The sequence below is a fragment of the Antrostomus carolinensis genome, unplaced genomic scaffold (assembly GCF_000700745.2).
Source record: "Antrostomus carolinensis isolate BGI_N321 unplaced genomic scaffold, ASM70074v2 scaffold49557, whole genome shotgun sequence".
In the NCBI taxonomy this organism is placed as follows: Eukaryota; Metazoa; Chordata; class Aves; order Caprimulgiformes; family Caprimulgidae; genus Antrostomus; species Antrostomus carolinensis.
In genome coordinates this window covers 3641-18319 of record NW_010330442.1, presented here as the reverse complement: position 1 = coordinate 18319, position 14679 = coordinate 3641, and the positions used below count along the sequence as shown (strand labels likewise).

General features: G+C 41.6%; 1 protein-coding gene across 1 annotated transcript; it reads left to right on the top strand.

The window, feature by feature from the left end:
* Positions 1 to 380: 380 nt before the first annotated feature.
* On the top strand, positions 381 to 11859 carry IFFO2 (intermediate filament family orphan 2). Its single transcript, XM_010172908.1, has 9 exons — positions 381 to 437; positions 816 to 911; positions 3147 to 3287; positions 5017 to 5159; positions 7820 to 7940; positions 10006 to 10008; positions 10289 to 10378; positions 10825 to 10955; positions 11754 to 11859. Exons 1-9 carry the CDS (start codon positions 402 to 404, stop codon positions 11857 to 11859), a joined length of 867 nt encoding a protein of 288 aa, XP_010171210.1. The 5' UTR covers positions 381 to 401.
* The last annotated feature ends 2820 nt before the right edge of the window (positions 11860 to 14679 follow it).

Sequence of the window (14679 nt, the reverse complement as noted above, 5' to 3'; positions counted from 1 at the left end):
AGGATTTTGATGTAGGAGGCACATAAATGTATGAATTGATTGGACCAAGCAGATAAATAGTAAGACTGCTGATTTAGATTAATTTACCTTCAACCAATTCTTTTTGCATTGAAAATTTCCCACCTTATTTGCAACCAAATATTGCACAGGAGAGCAGGAACAGTACTGATCCCAATGAAAGTGAATTTAGCTTTTATTCTCTTACAGTCTTAATGTCACTGGTTTGAGGGTGTACAAGTGTGGGAGACCATCTGCTTTACATTTCAAATAACTGTCATCATCCCACAGCTATCAGAAGACTTGTGATTTTGGGGGGAAAAAATAAAAATCTTTTTTTTCCATAGTTAACACTTTGTCTGCAAATCTTGTCTTTCAGATGGGAAGAGGAGCTGACGAGAAGAATGAGTCTGGAATCTATGGTAGAAACCTTGAGAGAGGTAAGGTTTGAATAGTGTGTGTTGAAAGGTTTTCTCTGTGCCATTTATGATGCTACTCATCATGCTAGTGGAAGGTGTCCCTGCTGCTGGCAGGGGGGTTGGAACTGGATGAGTTTTAAGGTCCCTTCCAACCCAAACCAGTCTGGGATTTGATTTTTTTTTAAATTAAAAAGCTCTCCTCTAGCTGGAGCAGCTGACTGTGTTGCTGGATGCTAGAGAACAGTGTTCATGTTTGGAAGCTGAAGCAGGAAGGTGCTGATGTTTCCGACAAAGTGAAACGCGGGGGTGGTGACATGCCTTATCAGCCCTGGCTGAGTTAAGTGAGGAAGCATATGTTGCCCTACTACCTCTTAATTCTTTGTGTGCTTTCTCTTGCAGGAGGCACAGGAAGCGGAAGCTCTCCAGGAGGAGTTAAATGAAAAGATTGAGAGACTGAAAGCAGAACTTGTGGTCTTTAAGGGTCTGATGAGTGATGTAAGTACACTGGAGAGCGGAGTGGCCAACTCCCACTGCCTTTGTGAAATGTGTGTGTCATGCAAATGGCTTCATTCATAAAAAGGTTATGGTCTTAGTGAGTGCTGCTTTGTAGTTAGCAGTATGGCTGCCTTTATGATCTAATGCATCAGACAGATCACCCTTCCCCCTGCTTCCTGTCTGGTCTGTGTAGAGATGCATTAACTTGCTGCTTAACCCATAACCCGGACTCTTCCCTCCCTTCCCCGTTCTCCGCAGCTGGCAGTGCTAGCATTCAGATCTGCAGCCCTGGCAAATAAAAAAGTGTTGGAGAACTCACAGGTTAGAGTAAAGGATTCATCACCCTGCAGCACCCTGTGCTGCTAACAAGGGGGATTTTGCTCTGAGGCACGCAAGAAAGTCACGTTCAAAAAGGAAGATGCTATAGGTGTTTCCCAACTCCCTTTATGAAAGCTCTGAAGAGATTAACCCAGTATCACTGGTTCAGGTATCTGCCTTTGTTTCCAGTGCTGCTTCAATCTGATTTTCTTTTTTAAAAAGACTTGTTTTCTCAGGAATTTCCTTATGTCTCATTAGATATTTACTTCAAAGCTGGAGGATCTTTTGGGCTATGACTGGATAATTTTCTTACATTTAGAAATACTGTGAGCATGTACCCATGCAGATATCTAGAAAGACAAGCCAGATGAACAGTGAGGTGCCATTCTCTGTAAGACTGCAGTAGTGCTGATGCCAGTTGTCTAATAAATATGTCCTATTATGCTTATTTATTCTGTGATTTTGTGTAGAACTGCTTCTTTCTGTCTTTATACAAGCTTGCAGAACCCGCTCCCTGGTGTCAAATACATTCTCTCAGGCCCACTAGATCTGTTCATGTGAAATTCTGCAATTAGCTGTCTCTTCTTTTAGTGTTTAATCGAGAACAGGCAGAGGTTAGAGGTGATGTGAAAGGGAGACACCTGTTAGGGCTCCATCACTGGGATGACTTTTTAGCTGAGGAAGAAACGTGGCTCTCTGTGTACAAAAAGGGCGGCGGTGAATGCAAACATCCTCCTCCACTTGAGAGCAAGTGTGCTTTGGGCTTGGCAAAGCGTAAGGGAGAAGAGAGCCTAAGGAGAGCAGTGACAATCCTTGTTTTGAATCCCACTGGGTAAATATTTAGAGCAGAGAAATACAAAATGTTGGCCTGTGACGCTTTCCTTCCTGCAGAAAGAATCACTGGTACCTATTCAGTTGATTAGATTGTGTTTAGACTGTGTCAGTGTTTAGAGGTTTCTTTTTCTCAGTCAGTTTGTAAAACAAAAATCTCTTAACTTGTCCAAGGGTGGTTGACAGGGGCTGGAGAAGAACTCTGTCTAATAATTAAAAAACAAAAGAAAACAACACAAAACCACCAACAACCCAAAGCTTTCTTCTTGGAAAGGGGATTTGTTATTTAAAAAAGCTCTGCAAAGAGTTTTTCAGCTTTTCTGGTCAAAGTGGAAGTGTTGCCTAGCCATTGAAGTGGTACTTTCCAACAGAGTAAGTCTCATCTAGGCTGGAAAATATGCTTTTTGTGGAACAATGTTCCTTCATAAGGAGCCAGCTGTACTGTCTGGGAGTATTTCTTATAAATGATGTTTATAATTACTGCCCAGAGTGAAGCAAGACCAAATATTTTTCATGTAGAATTTTTGCTAGGCTGGAAGCCAGGTTAATGCTAATGGGGAGTATTTTCTGTGTCACAACCTTTCATGGATCTCGTTAGATCCAGTCTTGATTTGATGTTTTCATGGTATGTATGAACTTGCTGAGTAGCCTGGATTCTGTTTTAAAAGCAACTTCCTCCTTGCAGGCACAATTTTTCTGTCTGCAAGTGGGGGAAGTCGTGCATACTCACCAGGTTTTAGATTTCATTCTGTTCCTCACATGCTCAACAGGGTTTTTCTCCGTCATTTTTAAAGCTTTATTGACCCCTAAATGTTTACTGTTGCCACACCTAGCAGTTGTTTTGGGGTGGGTACAGGTTTTTCGGTGGCAAATCACTGTGAATTGAAATTTAATTAGAATCAGCTATGAATGTTAATTGTTAGCTATCTAGTCTATTTAGATTGTCCATGTACTGCCTTTTCCAGAGAACAAGATGTAATATTGTTTAAGAATGGTATGCCCTGGGGTTAGAGAGATACTGTGGGGTATCTCTTCTTTCCTGAACTGTATAATAATAGAAGATAATCACTACTGTCCTTCCTGCAGCCCATGACAGACCTGGACACAAAGATTCAAGAAAAGGCCATGAAGGTGGACATGGACATCTGTCGGCGAATCGATATCACAGCCAAGCTGTGTGATGTAGCGCAGCAGCGCAACTCTGAAGACGTTTCCAAGATATTCCAGGTGATTAGGCCATGAATTTTCCGTAGGGTAGGACAAGAAGTGAGGGGAGAAGAGGGAGCAGTGTTGAGGAGTGTGGTCCAGGTCATTTGCCTTTTCTTGAAATTTCTCTATGTAGACGTATTTTCTTCTTTCTCTGTCTGTAGTGTAGCTCCCTTCTGCAGAAGCTGCTGTAGTGCTAAGAGCACAAAACTTGGAGAGTTTAAAAAGAGAAGTCTCAGGGTGACCTTTAAGACATGATGCTAATCTACAATGAATGCAGGGGAAAAAAAAGCATTACAGGGTTTAGGTTTGTATAAATGCCTTCCTCACATTTGTTCCCTTCACAAGTGAGAGGTTTTAAGCTCGTAGAACTGTCATCTGAATGTTCTTATTTCTGCCTCAAGCTCCGTGGCCAGAAATAACGCTTCTGTGGTGGTGAGCTATGACTGCTTTGTGAGACTAGAAGCTCCAGTTGCTTTCCTTGAGCTATTGTGGCTCCTTGGTGCTTGTAGGAAAGTCATTTAATTTGCTCCAAAGGCAAAGTAGTTCCAGCTCTGCGTGGAGCAAACCTGTAACTCCCCATGCAGTTGGTCTTCTGTCATAACTGCAATTTCAATTGCGATTAACCCAACTTCCTCCTACTTTGATCTAAATGTGTCTTGCTCAGTCTTTCAGTGAGTCTGATGCTTTTCTCTGTGTAGTGATGCTATATAGTGTGCTAAATGCTGGACAAAAAAACCTGTAGAAGGTCCTTGTGGTCTCTACTGGTTCTGCTTTCTGGCTATAGTGAAGTTACCTGAATTTTTGATGGGTTTTTTTTTTCCTTAGGCATCCTGAAAGATTCCAATCTCCTTACTGGAGACAATAATTTTTCTGGTGTGTTGAGCCATAGCATTGTACTAGTGATTCCTTCTTGTCTTTGAGTAGAATTGCTGTGTCTTTCTGCTCAAAGGTAACTGCAAAGCACACTTTTGGTCAAGCATGCAGTGGTTAAAATGATCAGTGTGGAGAACAATACCGATGAGGGATGGTTTATATGCCAAGTAGAGGAAAAATGGCAGGAGGCTGGGGACAGACTGTCTGTCTGACGCCATCAGTGAATATCTCTTATGCTCACAGTCCTCAGATGAAGAAGCCATCCTCTGCATCCTCTGCAGGGGTATCCCTTGAGTTCTCTGCACATCTGTGAACTTCATTTCTTTGAGGTTGTCCAGGCAGTTTTCATGGTTCAGTTAACCCTTCTTCTGTCAACCTGCAGACTAGCAGGGATGGGGATGACCCTGAAACAAAGGCTCTCTAGACAGGCTTCCCTTCTACTCTTTCATGGTGGTTCAACACTGGGAGCAACAGCCTGTGGTGGTGGCAGGAGAGGGAGAGTTCTGTCACTGCTCTCAAGCCTGTTGCCTGGGCACTCCTGCCAGCTTACGCTTTTACCCTGTATCATTCTAACCTCTGCATGTTCTCTGGTAGATCATAGATGGGTGTCAGTGAACAGATGAACATCTGTAGAGTGCTGGCAGCCTGCAGCTTGCTTTGCTCTTCGCTGTTCTGAACTGCTTCCTTGTGCTCTGTGTTCACCACTCATTAACAGATACAACTCCTGTCTTGAATACAAGTGATCCCTGAATTGCCTGGGACCTGATGAACAGTTATATTTGCTCAAACCTAATGGCTTTCCTTCTTTATTTCCGTCCTCGTGGCACAGCACTTCAGTTGAACCTTCTAGTTACTGCTCTTCTCTCCAATTAAGGTGGCTTCCAAGAAGAAAGAACGCAAGCTTGCATCTGACGACGACCTCTCTGAACAGGATGGAGACAATGGCAGGTTCTCTGATGATGAGGTCAGCTGTTCGCTGAACATCACAGATGAAATGAAGCGTATGTTTAATCAGCTGTGAGTATTGTGAACAACGTGGGGAAGACTTCTTCCAAAATGCAGATTTAATCCCAGAACTCAAGTATTGAGTTATTTCTATATGCTTTTGGAAGTATTATTTTTTTCAACCCAGTGAACCTTGAGCTGCCAGGGTGGTACATACTTGAAGATTTTCTAACAGAAACTGGTTTTAGTTCCTCCCTTAAGCAGAGAGGACCACAGAGAATATAAAAATATAGTAGTAAAACTAGATGTTTATATGCTGCTGTAACAGCAGCAAAAGAAGAGACATGGGGGGGAAAAAAAAAGTACAAAATTTGAGTCTGTTCTGTATGTTTTGCTGAATATTAGATTTCTAGAGTTTTGGAAAGAACCTTGCTGCTGCTTAGGCTGGATAGAATTTGGCAACGTCACTGAAAGCTCAGTTCAAAATGGATACAAACTTCTGTGGTATTTTGGATGATTTTTCAGTTGAGCTATAGGCAAATGGTAGTGGTGGATCTGTCCAGAAGATCAGTTGTAGCAGTGGAGGAAAGTTTATAGATTCCAAGAACGTTGGTGTTTTTAATCCTTTCTGCAAGACCTGTTCTCCCGAACTGGGAGAATTGCAATTGATTTTGCCTAAAGCTTTACCCCAGATTGGAGCATTAGGAAGCTGAGAAGAGATCTGCACCTTGGTGCTACACAAAGCAGTTCAGGAAGCTGGTTGGTGATGTGCCCTGCTGTTCTCTTCCTCCTGTTCTAGAAATGCTGGAGGTATCCACAGCCTGGTGAGACTTTTGAGGGGCTCTGCTGTTTTCTTTTGCTAGAGAAGAGCCCCAGCAAGCACCCTAGGTCTGAAATTCCTAGTGTTTGAATATGGGTGTCTTCTGCCAACTTCTGCAGTGACCGCAGAGGGAAGAATTCCCAGTGCTTTCCCACACAACGTGGGACAGTATTTAATCTGTAGGAGTACACAAGAAATTCTCTAAGGAGCACTAGCTCCTCTTCTGTTGTCAGCTGTGGCCCAAAGTTCTGTTTTCAGGGTGTGTGTGTCTTTCCTTCTGAATTTCACATATAGGAGGGCACATTTTTTGCAGAAGCTGTAGGTAACTCCTCTTGTTAGGACTCTTGTTCTAGATGTTTTTAGGTCCTTATTAATATGTAGTGTAATAAATACAGATTTTTGACTTCACTGCTAGAATCCAGAGTAACAGCAAGATAGCACGTGGATTTTTTACAAAAGCAAGATGCTAAAATTCATCTACTGGGTTGGTAATGCATTTAGTTTTTAGCTTTGTCCTTAAACCTGTCCTGTGATATCCAGTTTCTGTTGGTGCTGCTAATGAAATTCTTATCTCCTAGTCCCATCTTATTTGGTACATAGTGCTGCAGGAATCTTGTTATGTGCAGATGTGGTTGATGTTGAACAGTTTGTGGCTTATTGAAGGCTAAGGAGGTTTGGGGGCTTTGTGAGGTAGAAAAGAATATTTTATAACTTGCTGAATAGCTTATCTCATTAACAGAAACTGAAAACAACCTGCATTTTATCTGTAATGAAGTTAATCTTTAAGTGTCTAGTGGTAAAAAGTCAAAATGCAGTCAGCTTTGAACAGCAGGTGTGTCTGAAGTCAGCAGCAGTCAGGACTGGGAGCCTTTGTGCTTTCTGTCAAGGTTAGCTCTTGCAAAAAGAAACTGATTTGAAGAAGCTGACTTGCAAAAGGCACAATCCTGTATGTCCAAGTTTATTGGGGTTTTTTAAAAATTATTTTTTAAAGTCATGCTGAGTATAGACAAATAGCCTGTCTCTTTTTGCCAAGCTCTTCAGCCCCCTAAAGACAGTATTGGACTCAGCTTCCGGACTGAGATGTTATCTGCTTAAAAGGAAGTGAACTAAAGTAACAAAAATGCATCAATCTGAAGTTAGCAGACTACTTCTGGGAGCAATCTCAGCTTTTGGACAGGCCTCCTTAACAAGGACAAGAAGCAGCTACTGGTGTTTTGCTCTGCTGCTGTTCAAACCAAAAGGGACTCGAGTGCCTTCTGAAACTTTCCTTTATTGCACAACTGACCGTACTAAAGGAGCGTGGCCAAATAACGGTGTTAAAGGCCACTCTTGCCACTGTTTGTTCTCAGTCTTAAGTGGCTGTAGTACTATCTTTATTGTTCAAGTCAACAATAAGCATTGATGCTCACCTGCACTCATTTTGGGGTTCAGTTATTTTCATAGCTGTTACTTTCGACAATAATATTTTCCAAGTGCTGCAGGGAAAACACTGGCTGAACTTCAACATGAAAATCAGCAGGGAGTCTTCTAGTGGCTGATTCTTGTAAAATTCCTCAAACTGTGTTTGGACTCATTTTCCCATCTATAAAGAATAGTTTTAAAACATTTTTGTGGTTTTGGAAACAAGGGAAACTAATGTGCAGCACCATCTGGAGGCCAGAGCTAGGACTGTGCGCTTGGACCAGCAATGCTAACAAGGATCTTTTATTCTGCTTTGGGGTGGCAAAGAGCCCAGGAGTGAAGGACTTGGACAGTGGTAAAACCTGCTTGTAAAAACTGTGAGGCTTTTCAGCTGCTGCATTGTCTCCGTCAGTCAGTTCTCACAGTCCCTTTTTTCCAGAAGATGAATTGAAGGACTGAGGGAGTGGGGCTGGAGTAGTTTTTACTAATGCCTTTTCTGTTATCTTAACAGTCGTGAGACATTTGATTTTGATGATGACTGCGATAGTTTAACATGGGAGGAGAATGAGGAAACATTGCTTCTTTGGGAAGATTTCACAAACTGCAATCCTTCAATTGACCTCCAAGGAGAAGTGAGTTTATTTTATTATTTTTTTCCAACTCTTCTCTGCAGAAACTGTATCCCTCAGCTGCTCTTTTAGCTGTCTGAGCCTTTGGATATTTGACTGGTGATCTACTTTGCCACGCAAACTTGCTTTGATTTTAAAATCCTCTTAGTGCTTTCTCTCTATGGCTGCTTTTCAGTCTGTGCAATCAGTTTATTTGGCAAACTTCATCTCTTCTGCTCCTTCAAACTGAGTATTTAAAAGTACCAAGTGAGTGTCAAAAGATCTAATGTGGATAGCTGTTACAGGAGCATCATGCAGTCTGTCACCCTAACCAGTCATTTAGCTAAAGCCCTGTGTCTTCCACACAGCATCTCACTTTCTCTTCAGATTATCATTCACACTTTAATTGTTAAAATCATAGAATGAATCACAGAATGGTTTAGGTTGGAAGGGACCTTAAAGATCATCTAGTTCCAACCAAAATAGTACACAGTATTGCACACTTACTCTAGCTGGGAGAAAAATTAACTGATTATGGTCTGTGGAAGATGTTAAAGTAAATCCAGTCCATCACAAACAAAGAAGCTGTGGCTGCAGGACTGTATGAGGCCCCAGGGATCTTCTCAACCCATGAATCTTGTGCTTCTATCTTCCCAGTCAATAGGAATCTCCTGGTGTTGGTGGATAATAAACAGCTTGCTTTTAATCCTTAAGATCCCATGCAAAGTAAGCTAATGGCTGCATGCTGCCTCATTCAGTGACTCCTGAGCCTTTTTAAACAAGCCTAAAGAGAGATTGAAATGGCAAGGTTGGGCTTTGTGTGGGCAGTCTTAAATGTGGTGCTATTATTTCATTCCTGAGTAGCGTGACAGCAGGAGGTAAGAAATAATCCTGCCTTCTTCCACCATCGCTGTAGTGTAAAGATGCTGAGGCAGCAGTCTCCTGAATATTGTCTTGTGGTGACTGCCAGGGGTGTGTTAATTTCCATCTTCCCATTTGTGTATCATCTGGTGTACTCGGAAACTGCGGAGATTACCTAGAAGTGCTAGGGCTGCAGAAAGCAGCGTACTTAGCTACATGTCTCCTTTTGAGCAGGGAGAGTGGCAGAGTGATAACGTGCAGCCATGTGCTGGAATTAGTGACAGATTTATTTGCATATGCCCGTGTGTGCGTGTATAAGCCCAGCTATCAGAGGAATATTGCCGAACTCAGACCCTTCCGTGCGAAAACTCTGAAGGTTTTAAGAAGCTTAAATCCTTCTAAATGAAAATTATACAAGGAAAGGGTAGATTTGTCTTGTAGATGGAGATTGAGAATAAAGACTGCTCCGTCTGTGCCTGGTCTTTAACATAGTGCTTTACATGCCTGAATCTTCCTTCCTCTGGCTTTATTCCTTTCAAGTTCTTAAGCGGTGTCCTAGCCACCTTCTTTTGTGACCTTCCTCCTTAAAACGCTGCTGCCTATGAAAGGATAAGTGGAATGATTCCTGTAACTACAGGCTGGATAGCCTGATGCTGATACCAGCTATGATCCTGATAAAGCTGCCACTGACGTCACCAAAGGATGGCAATATAATTAACACTCATCAGTGTGGTTGCATTAAATTGTTTGGGTTTTTTTTTCTGGAAAAGGGAGGTAGGCAATAACATGAGAGAGAGAACAATGCCATTGTTTTAGTCTCTGTGACAGCATTAAATAGTGCTGTGTGTGTTGTAGCCCAGACTGTACTGTCAATCCAAAGCAATGATGGTACAGGAGCTGTTGTCTGGCAGGATGTTTCCTTTGGGACAGTGTGTGTTCTTAATGTGTGATACTTTGATTGGAAGTGTGCTGGAGTGAGCTTGCTTTATCAGTGAAGTGAAGAATTTCAAGAGGAAAAAATGTGTGCAGAGCATACATGGAGAAAGAAAGGACTGGAGAGTAAGAACGTGTCACTGGAAAATGAGAATTCCAGTGCAGAGTTGTGAGTAGTGGTGTGCTCAATGCAAGGAAAAATCGAGTCTAATGGCTGGAGAGCAATTACAATCTCAGTGTGATCAGACTGTGAAAGGTTTAGGAAAATCCATGGCTTTGGTTCTCTAGCTTGCAGCAGGTATCTGTGTTTATTTACTGGAGCTTTGGTCTGTAGGTTCCTTGATCAGAGACTTTACCTTGTGTGTACAAAGCCGCTGTCACACTACAAACATGTGTTTCTTGGTGTGCCAGTTGTAAGAAGCAATTACTTGTCTGTGTAAAAAATATTTTTAAAAAATCTTTGCATGAAAGAACATAACTTGCATTTCTGAATGAGGTTAAATAAGAAAATCTTTGGTTTGCTACTGAATTCCTTCTTAATTTCTTGCTAATTCTTTGTGTCCTCCTTTCCCTTGCAGGAAGAAAACCTGGGAAACTTGATCCATGAAACAGAGTCTTTCTTTAAAACGAGAGACAAGGAATACCAAGAAACAATAGGGCAGATAGAAGTAAGGAAGTTGTTAATGACAATATGAATATTTTTCTTTTTCCCCTATTTGTCTTGCATATCCACTGTCACACTGGGAAATGCTTTACCAGACGTGGCCTCAAAGGTTGCCAGACACAACAGCTGTAGCTTCTCAAAGTCTTTGCCCTGCATAGAATACACTTTCATTAATTACTGTGTGTTGACAAACAAGATACCAACCAGCAGAAAAAAACACTTGAGGGTTGTTTAAAACCAATGTTGAGCTCTGATTAAAATACACTTCATAAGCTGATGAATAAGTAAGTTGGCAGTATGCAACACTGAGGTTGAACATATGTTGTGTGGGTGTTTTGGATTGGCTCTGGGCAGCTTTAGCATCCCCACCAGTGTGTAAAATCGAGTGAAGCTGGGAGAAGCTGCTAGCAACTCACCTTAGGCTGATTATTTTTCTCTTATTTCTTACAGCTGGAATTGGCCACGGCCAAGAGTGACATGAATCGCCACCTTCATGAATACATGGAAATGTGCAGTATGAAAAGGGGCCTGGATGTGCAAATGGAAACCTGTCGTAGGCTTATCAAAGGCTCAGCTGACAGGTAATATAAGATGTGACCGTTCTGCCTGGGGTGCTTCAAGAATTTATTTTGCTCTTGTTTCCTGCCAGCTTGTTTTAAAGGCAATAATATCATTTTGTCCTAAAGCTTTGTCCTTTAGATAATCTTGTTTTGTTCAGGGTCGTATATCAGTCTTAAAAGGAACCCTGTAACATTGTGTGGATTCCTATACATTGTTAAGGATTCAACACATGATGGTAAAAACAGGGATGTCACCAGTAGGACTGGCAGTATAAATGGAATTAGTGCTTTTCTAACTTAGTCTTGGGTCACAGACCTAGAACTCTTAAAACAAACCAACCCACAAATTAAATCTTGACTATAGGCTTGTATGAAGAACTTGGTTTTTAGTCTTCTTATGAGTTAAGAACCCATTTATATACTGTGAGGGATTTCTCTTGTCTCTTGCTTACCCCCAGTACACATCCTGTCTTACAAGAACAAAACAGAAACTTTTCTTGAGTTTTTGAGACTGTAGGTATTGTTGATGATGGGAGTCTCTTTAGGATGTTCATTGACTTACTTTCCATTTCCCCACCTGTAAACCTGGGACAGCCTTTATGTTTGTGTAAGAGCTGGCAGGGGTGGGGTGGCAGCACGTGGGATGACTGAGTGCACTACTGATATTAACTGTAAAACTAAAGTTTAATCAAGGATATTTTAAATTATTTTGGGAGGTGAAAGTGACCATTTTCTTTAAAAGTTCCTTTTTCTTTTTTTTTTCCTTCTGTCATCGATATTTAATTTTTTGTCTAAACCTTTCTCTGAATTTTCCTACAGGAATTCTCCATCCCCCAGCTCTGTAGCCAGCAGCGACTCAGGAAACACAGATGATATTCAGGATGAGTTGGACAGAGAGACGGATGTGGAGCCCATGGTCAGCTGATACGTAGTTGGAGCATTCCAGTGAAAGGGAAGATACAAGAAAAGATTAAAAAAACAATACACTGATGAGGGAAAAGACTTGTAAGCCCTTGCACAGGGTTTCTAAGGACTCATTCCTACACGCATCCCCACCCCACCCAAGGATTGGTGCTGTAAATTTCTATTGTTATACAAATCATAAATGCAGAGTCCTGTAAGAAAATACGGTGTTTTAATTGTGCCTTTGCCCCAAGCTGAGCCACTTTGAGCTCCAGTGGAATATTAATAGCAGGTGTTTTTATAAAAAAAAAAAAAAATATTAAAAAAAAAAATAAATATCTGGTAGCAGCAGAGAATGGTGCTGCAAAGGCTCTGGGTATTTCAATAAGCTTATGGTTTTATTGAACTGATTGGCAAAAGGAACACTGGCAAAACGAGAAGCGAAGCCAATACAATTATGGTACAATTACCAATGTCTGGCACAAAAAAAGAATGCCTCCAAATTGAACTGTAAACATTTAAAAATAATAGCGGGTTTAGAGACAGCTTTTAGGATTAAGCACTTATACAATATTAAAAGGAATTCTTCATTCCATCTTTCTGAGTGAAGGAGCCTTTGAGATTTGTATAAGCTTTTCTGCTAGACTCCAGAATCTGAAGAAGCAGGTCTCAGCTCGGTGGCAAAGCAGGTGGACAAAGGAGGGTTCAGTGGGGTGGGACTATCACTGATAAACTACTATGCAAAAAAAAAACAGAAAAAAAAAGAAAAAAAAAAAAAAAAGCTCGCCTTATTTATAGGGAATGTTTGGTCCCTGCTGGGCTCCAGTTATCTCTTGGGGAAAGGAAAGCTAAAAACACATTTGCACATGTTAGTTATCTGTAGAGCTTCATTTGAGGAGGAATGTCTTATTACAATGCCTTTGTTTCCTCTGATTGGATTAAGAGGGGAATCAGCCCTTCAGTTCCCATGTTGGTTTCTGTTTTATTTTTTCAGGATTTTATTTTTTTTTTTAAACCATAGTGTTTGCAGATTTTTACTTTGCTGACAGGGAGGTAACTCCATTTTATGCTGCTTTCACGATGTTTAGAGTGGGGTAGTTGAAGCATCAGGATAAACTGACATGTGGTGTTGTAGATGTAGGTTTGAGACGTGACATTGGGAGAGTTCCAGACCACTGTTCTTCAGAAAAGCTGAACATTGGAAAATACTGTAATCCTTTTTAGGGTGTAGTAAAATGAATCCCAAACTACTGCTGCCCTAGAATGAGGGAAGAACAGCCATGTGCTTTCTCTGTGAGAAAATGAGAAGACCTAGGCTTTGTCAATCTTTCTGTATTTTTACACAGGAGAAAGCAGCATCAAGAGTCAGATCACTTGGTGGTATTTTGAGGAAACTCTGGCATCATCAAGCTGTTCACGGTTATTAGTGGGAATTGTAGCACCTCAGCCAGGTAAAACAGGGTATAAAAAACCTCAGCCAATAACTTCTTGTTTATTTTTTTAGACCAAGATTGAAAGTGTAGTTAATACTGCCTAAAGGTAACTGTGTATTAAAGAGCAGTTGCAAGACTTGGAGTAAATACCAAATGTATCTTCTTTTCCTGCCAGGAAGCTTAGGAACTGCTTTGTAGGAGCAGTGCTAGGACTGGACAGGGAAATAAATACCCGATTTAAGCACCCTCTCAGTGTTATGTAAAGGTAAGCTGGCCAATCTTTTTTTTAGCTTCCTGAGTATTGTTTCCAAGCCTCTCTTATGTATTGATCTAAAATCAGCGGCGTTGCATTGTAAGCATACAGCCAGTATAGATCAGTGTTGGTTTCTTCCAAAAAGAGCACAGAAATATGAACAGAAATGCTTCTCTGTCTGCAGCTCTGCAGAAGAGCAGGACCTCGGAGGTTCTCTGCTGGCACTGGCACTGTGGGTGCAGTAATGTCTTCTCAGTTTGAGTTTCCTGTGTTGCTGCCTGGAGTTTCATCGCTGTTCAGATCTCCTGCTTGGACACGATGGTGCTTTCAGGCCACGTGAATCGGGTGGGTTCCCTGTGTTTTTCAGAGTGGGGAGGAATACTGGGATGATCCATCTGGATCCACAGTGTGGAGGCCACGATCCACACTTGATGGCTTCCATCCAAAAAAAAATAGACCCGAGGATATTCTTGTGGTTTCCTTACTGATGGAAATACTCAGTGCAGTTATTCTTAGAGTAGCTAGCAACTTCTTGGTTCTTGTGGTGTGGGTTAGGGGCTTTTTCAAAGCCTGTTCCATCATGTAAGTGTAGATAACTTTTCTCTGGAAAAGAAACCTTATTCCAAAGTGCTCATTCCTGTTATTTCTTAGGTGGCCAGAGTGGCAAAAGTCATGTTCACTAGGGCTGCAAGTTGGGGTGGGTGGGTGGGGGTAAGAGATGTGATATTTTTTTTTGAGGGGGCTGGGACTGCATGTTTTCAATCAAGTTACTCTTAAGGGTTTTCAAGCCTGTATGAACTTGAGCTGCTAATCCGTAGTTTCTCACGAGGCTGAGAAACCATCTGCCAAAGCGGAATGTCTGCAATGCTTTAGTGACTTTGGTGGAGGCATTGTTGAGCAATCTCCTTGCACAGTGAATCAGCCTGGGTCAGAGGCTGTGGTTCAGCTCTCCTCAACTAGGAAATGCTCTTTGGTACTGGAGAAACTGAGCAATTTCAACGGCCCGTCCGGCTTAGCTGCTGTGTTTTGGGTTGGTTTTGGGGTTTTTTTTATTTAAAACTCAGTGTCCTAGCAGGAAAAAGCTGAGTGTTCTTGAAACTTAGTAGCTGGTATGTTGAGGGTAGGAAAGAATATCCTCAGTTTGACAGTGAGAGCC

Bases quoted from the DNA above. Each gene is read 5' to 3' on its own strand.
- IFFO2 (XM_010172908.1), top strand. From the start codon at position 402: ATGAGTCTGGAATCTATGGTAGAAACCTTGAGAGAG. The intron at 438-815 runs GTAAGGTTTGAA...TTTCTCTTGCAG, and splicing joins TGGTAGAAACCTTGAGAGAG to GAGGCACAGGAAGCGGAAGC. The intron at 5,160-7,819 runs GTGAGTATTGTG...TTATCTTAACAG, and splicing joins AAGCGTATGTTTAATCAGCT to TCGTGAGACATTTGATTTTG.